Here is a 12,186-nt window from a genome sequence, read left to right as displayed (position 1 = left end):
TATGTTAGAAAATGGTGACTGATGCACTTAGATTAATTTTTATTCAAGATGTGTCAAGATATATTTAAATTAGAATGAAGTTTGGTTTCAATTAAGTATGAACTAAATACTTAATATTCTTATGTGTTAAAATAAAACTACCTTAAATGTTTTGGATACATAAGAAAAAAATTAGTAAAACATGTTTTGCATTTAAAACTAACAAATTCTGATTAGTGCTCAGCTAGTAACTTTCACATGTAATATGTACTGCTTAACTAAAAAAAACCAATAATAATATATTAGAGTGAAAGCTTACTCCTTAGCATAGGTCACTTCACATATACAACATTTTTAACTTAAAAAGGTAAGTATTAAAATGTATTAATTTAATTTCTTTAAAAAAATTTATTCACCACCAGGATAAAGGAATTTCCAGTTATATTTGGAGTAGATCTGGCTAAATCATATGAAAAAAAGTTCAGCAGCTACTGATTCCTTCAGTTAGCAGTCTATTCTTGTGATGGAATCTGAATAGTTTCTCCAGTTTATCATCAGATCTGTTAGTAGCCTTTGGTACTACTGACCATTTAGCTGCTAACATTCAAGGGAGCGAGCAAGCAAGAAATGTGCATCTATCCAGGATATGCAAGGTTACTGTAATTAACACTGTAAGGCAAGAACAAATAAGAGCTCAGGGATGAAGCAATGGTCTTTATTAGAGAAGAAATGGAACTAGAGACCAGGGTTCTAGTCCCATCTCTGCCTTGCACTTGGGGACATTGGACAAATAGTTTTGGGCCTGTTTAGAATACATAAACTATTGTACAACTTAGTTACAGCATAATTAAAATGATTAGGTCCAGGACACACTAAGATGTTGCAATGCATCACACAAATCAGGCTAAAATCATGTCTGAGGCTACAGCATCTTACAAAGTTTAACTGCTCTAGTTAGGTAAGGGACAACTATGTCTTCAATACAATTTTTGTAGTGTACATACAGCCTTAGTAGCTGTGCTTCAATTTCTTCATCTGTAAAAACAGCAATAGCTCCCTCCTTGTCATGTGTGTTATGAAGCTGAAAGTGTTACTTAGAAAGTGATTTTGGATGAGAACCCTAGCTTCAACCAAAAATAATTGTATAGATTGTACCTCCCTTAACTGGATCTCCCTGCTCCAGCAATATAAGTGGTCCTGCATTGGCCACAGATGTTCCGGGACCACAGAGCCCAGGAAGAGGGAGGTCTGGTGGGCGAGGAGTGCCATAAGGGGCAGTGGTGACTCCGCCAGGAGGCAAGCATGTGTGAGGGTGGTGGTGACCCTGGATGGCACGGGGAGGAGTTCTGGCCCCAGCAGAACTCCCTCGCCCTAAGAGACGGGGAGCTCTAGCCTGGCCACAGCCATGGACCTGCAGCCCTGGACAGGAAGCTCCAATCCCAATGGCAGCCAGGGAGCTCTGGCCCCATCCCCACAGCTCCGGCCGCATTCTGGCTCCAGCAGCCAGGGAACTCCAGCCCCCACCCCAGTGACAGCCAGGGAGCTTCGGCCCTGTCCCTCCGCCCTGGCCGCGGAGCCAGGCAGCTGCGGAGCTCTTCCTCGGCTGCACAGCTCTGGCCATTGCACTCTAGCCCCAGGAGTAGCAAGACCGAGGAGAACCCCAAGGGGCTGAGGCAGCAGTGGGGGAAGGCTGGAGACCATGCCCAGTGGCCATGAGGGAAGGGACCTTCCCTGATCTGGTAAATCCCCTTGTTCGGGACCAGTCAGGTCTCGAGGATGCCAGACCAGTGAGGTCCAACCTGTAGCAGTTCAGTTTAATTTAGACTCTACTAAAAAAACCTCACCATGTGTGAATTAATTTCCATCTAATAAAAGTGTTTCAGATTTGAACGAAGTCACTATCCTCTAAAGTGTGTTGGATCAAATACAAATTAAATTGCATCCCTTCATCATCTCAAGAAAAGACAGTTATCCTGCTTCTCCCAGAAAACAATGCTTTTAAAAGCAAACACATGATAAAGGAGATTTTATTTTTGCTAAAAGAAAAGAACATGTGCACTTGTGCAGAGAAGCATATACGTGTTTCTGGGAGATGTAATTTAACAACATTTGTAGCAGAAAAATAATTTACATGTGTTTCTAGATAACCTATGCTCTACTTTGAGTACAAGGGTTTAATAGTAGTAGTAGTAGTAGTAGTAGTAGTATGTTTCTACCCTGAAAATGGATTATATAGAAAGAACAGCACTACCTTACTCAATAGCTCTGTTTCTAGTGTATATGCAGAGAGAGTTCAGCCTATACTGACAAAAAATAGTTTTGAAAGGCTTTTTAATGCTTTTTAGTATTGCACAGCCAAGCTAGGTGGGTAAAATGAACTCTATTCCATTTCATGCATCAACAGAATTAGTTATCAAGTCCTATGAAGCCAGAGTTGTTGCACAAATGTAATAGACCTAATTTGGGATGTAGGATTTGATAGCTGTGAGATGGAAAAAAACCTAGATGACTTTCAGCTCAAGCTGAACCTGCAAATCCAATAGTTAGAAAAATCATTTTTAAATAGACCGTATTAAATATATAAATTCTTGCAAGTCATCACACATGGACTCACTCTCATGGCACAGTTTTAAAAGTCCTTTCATTGTACAACTGCATGGTAAGTGCTGAAACTGTAATCCACAAGATGTTAGGTGCTATCAAAATAGTGAGATACAATCCCTGCTCAGAATGCTCCAGTGACACCATTAACTTAAAGTCAAAATATTTTTACCTGTACTTGTTACAGGTAACTCCGAAGATTATTAGAGTTTAAAGATGGAGAAAAAGCTTCTATTTTCCCCCAGTTTATTTACTCTGCAGATTTTTCAGAACTCATGTATTAGCAATTCCCTACTGTACAGGTTCTTACAGCATCAGGGAAGAGACACATGACAGGAAAATGCAAATATAAAAGCCTCTGCCAATTCTTGTGGAGCTCAGGGATGATAGAATACCTGAAGCTAGTTACTTTTAACATGTTTTAAGTTGATGATTTGAAATTGATGATTCCCTTTACATAGCAGTCAGAAGCAATTTGCCAGAGTCAGGAATTCAAGTTACTGACTCCTGGATCCCAGTCCCATGCTTAAGACCAGTTTTCTGAAACAGAGCCAAGATAAAAGCTCTTTATCCAGGAATGTACATTTTTTCATAGATTAAAAGCATGTGAAAATTCACATATAAGTAACATTAACGAACTATAAGGTAAAAGCTCAATTGCCAGAAATTCTAAAAGACTTGAGTTCTAGAAACTCAGAGTTGGAAACTCCACAACTTATTTTTTATTTTACATACTTACTTTTTTGAAGTGAGTGGCTGATTGCACTTTCCTAACAGGCTGCATCAGTGCATCACGTACAATGACGCTTATGTCAGCACCAGAATAGCCATCAGTTCTCTTTCCAAGCTCTCGATAGTCTGATTCTGTCAGGCTGTTTGGAGTGCTCCCAAGGTGAAGCTTAAACATAGCAGTCCTGCCATGGTCTTCAGGCAAAGGAATATAAATACGCTTCTCAAACCTTAATTAAAAAAAAAAAGTCAGAAACACTGACTCTTGCAAGTACAGGCAGTACCCAGGTTACATACAAGATAGGGACTATAGGTTTGTTCTTAAGTTGAATTTGTATGTAAGTCGGAACTGGCTCCAGATTCAGCCGCTGCTGCTGAAACTGACCAGGGGCTGACTACAGGAAGCTGGAGGCAGAATTGCTCTGCCCCCAGCTTCCTGGAATCAGCCACTGATCAGTTTCAACAGCGGCTGAATCTCGAGCCTGGGACAGAACAGCTGGGCTGCCAGGTAGGTCCCTGCAGGACCAACCTGGCAGCACCCCAGCTGCTCTACCCCAGGGTCCACAACAAAAGCCTGGTCTGCTGGGGGGAGGGGAGAGCGCACTAGCTGCGCCCCCCCCCCCCCCCCCCCCAGCAGACCAGGGACACCCGGAGCAAAGCCGGGGAGGCGGAGGGGTCCCACACCTCTGAGGCTTTGCTGTGGCAAAGCCTCAGAGGTGCGGGACCCTGCCGCCGCTGCGGCTTTGCTCCCGGTGCCTCTGGTCTGCTGGGGACCGTCTCCAGCAGACCAGGGACACCGGGAGCAAAGCCGCAGCGGTGGTGGAGTCCCGCGCCTCTGAGGCTTTGCCAGAGCAAAGCCTCAGAGGTGTGGGACCCCTCCGCCTCCCCGGCTTTGCTCCAGGTGTCCCTGGTCTGCTGGAGACGGTCCCCAGCAGACCAGGGGCACCCGGAGCAGCTTTTCTCGCCCCAGAGGTCGAGGTGGCGGGACCGCTGCGCTCTGGGCGGTCCCGCTGCCTGCGAGCTCCGGGGCGAGACAGCCCCGTTCGTAAGTGCGGATCCGACATAAGTCGGATCCGCGTAACTCGGGGACTGCCTGTACTCAATGCAAAGGAGTTTATGCAAATCAACAAATCGTGTAACAGAACTAGAAAGAATAAGCAAGCAATCTGAGTATTAGAGCTTGTGTGCATGTGAGAGAGAGAGAGAAGTGAGCGTGTGGAGCACTAGCACTGATATTATGAATCTGTTTACTTGCCACACATTAACTAGCTACATGAAACCTACTACCATGCATTAGAAGTTTCACAGTATGATTTATGCCTAAAAGAGCAGTACATCAAATTATATTATGTAACTTTTATGCTCCAGCTATACTGCAAATGTGACTCCCCTCCTCGTGTACACACATTTGCAGTAACTTTCACCGAGCTAGCTGACTACAGGTTGAACTTCTCTGATCTGGCAACATCTGTGGTCCAGCATGATTTTAGTAGCAAGATGTCCACTTATCATGGATGTGGCCGTTTCTTGTGGTCCCATAAAAATTGTTTACAATCACCAGTCCTGGTTCTCAGTGTTCTGTGCTGTTATTTAGCTCTAATTTACCCCATATGTCTTCTAAAAGCCCAGAAGTCTCAGAGGGTAGCCATGTTAGTCTTAACTTTAAAAAATGAGTAGTCCTGTAGCACCTTAGAGACTAACAAAAAATAAATATATAGTATTGAGCTTTCATGGACAAAACCCTCAGTAAGCAATGGAAATCATGGTAATGCTATTAGAGAGTACTGATCTCTTGGGGTTTAGCAAATTCTCCGGTTCGGCACCAGTCAGATCTCCAGGGTGCCGAACTACAGAGATTCAACCTATACATACAGCAGTGTAGCTATGGTAACGTGGGTAGCAGCAGTGGAGGCACAGGCAGTTGGTGAGCTGTAGAGTTACATGCTGGCTTGCTGCATCCTAAATATCCATGAAGAGAAGCCCTTAGTTACACTCAAGAGAACTTTCTTCTTCTAGAAGAGCTTGAAGTCAAAAATCCCTTCAATATTTTTGAGATAGGGAGTGTCAAAACAGCTTTTTTGCTCAACTCACTGAAGTTGGGGTGAACAATTTGATGCCCCTTTATTAATGTCTCTATTTAAAATAGCTTTCTAAATGTAAGCAACTGAAATGTAACTTTAGGGTATGCTCGCTGTGACTCTGCTACAAATTTTACTACCTTAATCAAAATCAAGCCTTCCTTCCAATACGGTATTAATAGGAAAGTTTTAGAACTGCAATTCTCTCTGACAAGTACAAGAACTCTTATTCTTAGACTGCTGGGATTATTTCCCTAAACTGCAACAGAAGTGGCTCACTAAAATAACTCTAAATACTACAGACGCTGTTTTAACTGAAAGTATGGAAGGAAAGGCACAAAAAATTGAAGATCTAAAGATATCACTGTGCTGCCGCAGTGTACAATTTTCTTAATGTTTTTATAATAAGAGCTAAAGTGTTTCTATTTCCCATTGCAAAGTACAGCTGTTACAATGCAGGCCAATACAAAGAAATCACCATTAGGTTAGCATCACAGAACGCTGGAACCAGCTATTTCTGCACTATAAGGAAAGTGTTATTTTTGTAATCGGTTGTTGGTATGCCCACATAACTTGGTTACAAAAATCCATAATTCAAGCTGACACACAAAATCTGGCATGTGAGCCCAAAAAAGCCCTATTTATATATTCATGATGTTACAAAGACACATTTTGTTGCTGAAAAAAAGATATGTTTTATTGCATTTGTGAGACAGCTTCTCAAACTTTACTGAACGCAGGTACCAAGTGCAAACAGGACATTCATAATGACACTAGCGGCACAGTGAAATGCACGCTGGAATGTCTTATTGTACAGAGAGCTGTGAAAAGGGACTAACTAAACACAGACAAGCTAAGAGGATCCACTCTGTACTACAGAAAAGAGTACAGAACCAGTTATAGCAAGAATTGTGTGAGGTTTGGTTTCTGGCAAGCAATAAAACATTTAGCTGCCTGAGTTTCTATCTGAGCATTAATCATATATGGATACAACTTAATATTAGTATTAATAGTTTTGTGCATATACAAAACTAGGAAAATAATTTATGTGAATAAATAATAGTGCTAGTGAGTGCTAAAAAGAAAAGCTTTATCCTTCAGGTTTATAGATACACACACACAGCTGATGAAACACTGACTACACTGGAAAATTCAATCTATGATGACAGAACAGATAAAAACACAGTCAAAACCTCATATCCTGCAAGCAGATCTTCATGGGTGACAATGTGCTAGGTAGAACACCAATAAAATTCAGTGAGTGTTCCACATGGATCCAGTTGCAGGATGGGGTAAAAATTTTTGAAGAGGCACCTGACAGAAAATGGACTTAAAGAAGTTTACCATGGTTTTAAACATACATTTAAAAAAATAAATAAAAAAATAAATGTCATGCTTGTTAACACATTGTAGACAAAAGTCACTAGTTTGATTTTGCAAGTGAAAGATAAGTACTGATTAATTATTGGAAGATATTTTATTTGATGTCTAGTCATCTACACTTTGCAAGTACTGGTTAAAATATCTATTTAAATATTTGCATGCAAAGCCCAGTGTATTCTAATTTTTCAGTGCTGGAAAAGTTGCCATAAAATATTTGCTAGGGGGTAGATGGTGCAGCAAGCCCTTTACCATACTTATTGAAACCGGAAAATTAGCTTGTCTCTATTGAATCCACTTCAGCATAATTGACATTCTCTACTCAAGAAAGCCTCAGGACAAGGTGTTTTCAACTGAGGTCAACTCAGAACTCTGTAGGGGAAGAGAGATATGAAGGGGCAGAATCTTACCTGTCACTAGCACATGTGTTGGGGTCATGTGCTGAAGGCTACCATCAGGGTAACCCACTGGCAGAACTCAAAACAGTTGTTTTACATAGACTGTCTGTAGGCATGGCCCCTTGCAGCTCCCAATGGTTGTGGTTTGTCATTCTTGGTCTATGAGAGCTGCAGGAAGCAGTTCAGGCTGGGAATGGTGAACTGCCTGTTGACCGTGAATGCAAACAAAATTTCTCGTGGCCTGCCAGCAAATTAACCTGAGGGGCTGAGTGCCAAATGTTGCCAACCTCTGCACTGGTATATATTGCATGCAACCAACCACTGGCCTGACAGATTACTTAAAGTGACCACAGGACCCCTTGTTCACACATTCAGGATCTACTATAAAAGCACTAGATAGAGAGTTTTCCAGAATACTGATCCTTCATGTCTCCAATCAAGGTAGTTAAAGCTGGACAGTATTTCGGAACATTCACAGATTAAGTATGTAATCACCTAATCATTAGTGAGCTAACACTTTGTGCGGGATGTGAATCTGCATATTTTATAAGACAATACAAATTTCGTTATGTTACCTTCTTCTGATAGCAGAATCCAGAACCCATGGTATGTTTGTTGCTCCCAAAACCAAGATTCCTTCATTGTCTACACCAACTCCTACACCAGAAGAGGTAATATTTAATAAACGCTCCTTAAACAGTTTGAAATATAACGAAAGGTTAATCTTGTAAAATTACATATTATCTTCAGTGATCTTATCCAAGCTGTGTGTCAAACAAGCCAAAATGGATAATAATTGCTTTAACTAACTGTTCCTTAAGCCACTAATCTTACCTTGCATCTGAACTAGGAATTCGGTTTTAATTCGTCTAGCAGCCTCACTTTCATTTTCACTTCTTGATCCACACAGAGAATCTATTTCATCAATGAAGATAATAGAAGGTTTGTTTTCTCTTGCAAGCTGGAATAAGTTTTTCACTAATCTAGAAAAAATTAAGTTATATTCCATGAGAAAGCAGAATTGATATTATTTTACTGAGTTTCCACCAGGGTCAGGAATCAAGGTTCATAATCGTGATTTTAAGTAAGCAGTTAAGGCTCCTCAAAGAGACAAAGTTCTTTAGCTCTAAATGGTGCTTCACTCTAACCAAAATCATCTGACAATGCTGGAAGAAAATGAGAACTATACATTATAATGCTTCAGTCATTTTGCCCTTTACAAGCTAGTCAGAACCCATGAAAAAAGAGACTCATTTGCTGCTCCATTACACATTAGATGAAATCTAATCAACTCAAGAGACTCTGAAGGAGTAATCTATCCACATTTTAGCATGTGTGTGTGTGTGTGTGTCTACCCACAAGTCGGTCTGTCCGTTTGCTCAAGAACTCTTCCTAAATAGTAAGAGCTAGGACCACCAAATTTGGTATGCAGCTTCCGCTTATCCTAATTTAAGGCAAGGTAAGGGTTTGGTTGTGCCAGGAAAATGGGATGAGCCTGGAATCTGACTGTTTTCTGTAACACAGAAAAGGAAAGGTCTAAGAGCAGGGACAGCTATGCAGGAGACAGTTATACTGAAGAGCGACCACACGGTGGCTACACCAGGAAGAGAATAGCCAGCTGGGGCCAGAGCTCTCTATATTGCTGGCAACAGGTAAGTGCCCCCCATCCCAAACCTCTTCCTCACCTCCAGCGCTAGACAGAGGGAGGAGAGAGACTCCCACTGGCCAGCATCTCCAATCCCCCACTCCTGGAAATGCTTTTGGAGCTGGCCTGCTCCCTCCCCCCGAGGAGCTGCTGGGGCCAGGCTACACAGACCTGGCCCCGCCCCAAGGTGCTAGAGGGGGGGACACTAGCTGCAGTGCCATCCTCGTCACCAATGGGCAGCCCCTCCAAACCTTCCAGTCCCCTGCCCTGAGCAGCCCTCCCCCTGCCCTGAGTCCTGCTCCCCCACCCTCTGCCCTTAATCCCCTCATCTCCCAACCCCTTTGCCTCCCCCCACTACCTGCCCTGAGTCCCCCAACCCCTGCCCTGACTCCGGCACCCCCCACAATGCCAGCTCCCTGCCTAAAAAGACCGAAGCTGCTGGCTAAGTCTTCTAGTACTGAATAATAACTTCTGCAAATACTGTTTATGGTAGCACATTTGTTCTCTTTACATGAAGGAAGTGACCAAAAGGATTGGTATGCCTGAGTTCTTACACATTTCCACATTTATTTGTCCAAGAAAAGCAACACCACCCTTGAATAATATAAAAGTCCTTTGCCAACAATTTGAAACAGGAGTCCTAGGGAAAACTCTGAAAAATGACTAAAAATGCTGGTGTCAGATATCAGGTTTGCATCTCAAATTTGTTCCAGTTACAAATGAAATAATGGTATTTCCTAATTGCAAAAAAAGTCAATCTAGGGGATTTTTATCTTTTCTGATTTTCCACTGGCACCAGTAACCCTGACTCCACTGATATGGATTATAGTTTAAAGTATCTAACATTTGAGCAATAAATGAAACTGACTTCTCTCAGCTTTAACTTCCTCAGCATTGCTGGTGCAATAAACTAGTAAGTTCTTCCATCATCTATGAATTCGAGGAAAACAGTATGGTCAAGACCTACATTTCTTTTTTGTTTGTATTTAAATAGCTCTTCCTCAGTAAGCCCTTCAGGCTTTGTACTCCTTAAAGAAACAAAACCAGCCAATATTTACCATTTTTCTCCTTTGAAGGTCACTTCATTAATCTCCCTTTTTTTTTTTTAACAAAACTTGGAGAAAAATGATCCTCATATCGAAGGACCACATATAGTGAATTCTCTCTTCATTCACGGCTGTAGAAGTGTGTGTCAAGATTGATGTGGGGAAGAAATGAAGTTTCCTGTCCTTATGTGGTTTATTTTAATGAGACATACAATACAGTATGCCAAAGCTTCATTAAATGTTACGCAGGAACTCTGAATGGCAAGCTGCTCAAGCACCCTGGTTTTGAGAGTTTGCAGTCCCACTCTGTGGAGGGGGCCAGGGTGGGCACCCGTACTCTAATCAGGGCTCAGCCCTGCAGCATAGAGCTTGGAAACTCTCAGAGCCCTAGATCCATCCAGTGCTCGCTCTCAGGGATTTCTTGCTATTGAGCCAAGAGCCTGCAAGAGTCTGTGGGGCATCTGGATCCCCAGGCTGAAGAGTCAGGCAGCCCACATGACAGGCTGTTCGGGAGCTAGAGGTCCCAGAATCTTCAGCAGCTTCTGCGTGAATTGGACAAGAATGATATATGTCAGCTTCACTCAAGAGCTGCCAGTGATCTCACAGAAAATATTTCATTACAAAACCATGAAGTTTCAGCATTTCCAAAGCAAAATTTTTTGAATTCCCCATTGAAGGGAAATTTCAAAACAAATTTTTCAAAAACCTGAAATTCTGAGTTTTGGGTCAGGTCTAGTACTCAAACCACCTCTAGTTTTACCTACTTTTGAAAGCATCACGTCATTCTGCAAGAATGTGCAAAAAGAAAACAGTAGCAATTTACACTCTTGAATCTCAGCTGGTTCTGAAACACAGCAGTCTTAAAAATATTCAAATGAGCTACTTACTTTTCACTCTCTCCTAACCATTTTGAGACAAGATCAGAGGAGGATATTGAAAAGAATGTAGAGTTGTTAGCTTCTGTTGCCACAGCTTTTGCCAAGTAAGATTTTCCTGTTCCTGGAGGCCCAAACAGAAGAATTCCTCTCCATGGCGTTCTCTTTCCTAAGAGAAATGTTATTATCATTACATTACAGATATAGATCTCCCATTCTGTAATTATTAGTATATTAAATATATCTCACCTGTAAACAGATGAGGAAATTTAATGGGCAGTATCACTGCCTCTTTAAGTGCTTCTTTGGCCCCTTCAAGACCAGCAACATCACTCCACTTTACATTTGGTCGCTCCATAATAATGGCACCTATAAAGTAAGAAATCAGATGAACTAGGAAGATACCATTCCTTTACCTAGGTCAAAGAGCCATCTGCAGTCAAGAAGAAAAATTAATACCTTGGGCTCTTTAGTCACATATGAACAGCTGCTTGTCAATTCCAGCATGGCTTCCATGAACAGACTTCAGCACGTACAGATTTTAACAATGTTTAACCACTACAGGTTGGAACCTCCTTGGTCTGGCACCCTAGAAATCTGACCTGTCCCAGATGAGGGATTTTGCCGGACTTGGGTGGTCATTTTTGGCCTCCCTGCCACCGGCCCCACCAACCCTGGCCCAATCACTGCCCTCCCAGCTGGCTCCCTCCTCTCCCTGGTCCCACTGCCATGTCAGCCCCCACTGCTCTACTGGGCACTCCATCACCTTTGCGCAGTGGACTCATGCTGTTGTGCCCAGCTCCTCTGCTGTGCCAGGCAGCCCCGCTGCCTCTGTTTGCCAGGTTCCCACTGCTGCTCCAGGTAGCCCTGCTGCCTGTGTGCACACCAGGCTCTCACTACAGCACCCGGCGGCCCAACTGCCTTCGCACACTGAGCGCCACACTGTGCAGCCCCCGTAGCCTTTGCACCGGGCTCCCGCTGCCCTGCCAGGAAGCCCCGGTACCCTGCAGCTTGCAGGGCTCCCTGACGCTAGCCCTCCACTGGGATTCTCTGGTCCTGGAACATCTGTGCTTGACCACAGACGTTGCTGAACCAGAGAGTCCCAGTTAAGAGAGTTTCAACTTGTATACTTTAGCAGAGTTACATTTCTGTTGTGACCAATTAGATTTAGACAATGCTTGAGACAGCAAGCGTGAGTTTCCGAGAGGTAGAATACTGTTCTTTATCATTTAGTTGCAGATCTTAAGAGTCTCTAGTGGGCAGGCCTTATGGGGAGCAGTATGGTTGAAGGAACAGAGAACTTAACTGGGACTCCAAAGACATAGATTTTGTTCCTGGCTGAGCCATTGGTCTACCAGGAGATTATGGTCAAATAATTTTACCACTCTGGAACTCAGTGTTCTCATCAGTAAGTCAGGAATAACGCCTCTTTTATAAAGCGTGTTGGGGTCTATT

General features: G+C 42.7%; 1 protein-coding gene across 1 annotated transcript in view; it reads right to left on the bottom strand.

The window, feature by feature from the left end:
• Positions 1-12,186, bottom strand: part of VPS4B (vacuolar protein sorting 4 homolog B) — a 42,255-nt gene that overhangs the window by 9,021 nt on the left and 21,048 nt on the right. The window contains exons 5-9 of the mRNA XM_075921373.1: positions 10,981-11,100; positions 10,744-10,900; positions 8,000-8,148; positions 7,741-7,822; positions 3,320-3,539 (exon numbers count right to left, since the gene is read on the bottom strand). Coding sequence (XP_075777488.1) covers positions 3,320-3,539; positions 7,741-7,822; positions 8,000-8,148; positions 10,744-10,900; positions 10,981-11,100 — 728 coding nt within the window. The remainder of the gene's footprint in view (positions 1-3,319; positions 3,540-7,740; positions 7,823-7,999; positions 8,149-10,743; positions 10,901-10,980; positions 11,101-12,186) is intronic.

Source organism: Pelodiscus sinensis, chromosome 2 (assembly GCF_049634645.1).
Source record: "Pelodiscus sinensis isolate JC-2024 chromosome 2, ASM4963464v1, whole genome shotgun sequence".
Classification (NCBI taxonomy): Eukaryota; Metazoa; Chordata; order Testudines; family Trionychidae; genus Pelodiscus; species Pelodiscus sinensis.
Note: the sequence above shows the minus strand (reverse complement) of the source record. Positions and strands in the feature narration are given on the sequence as shown.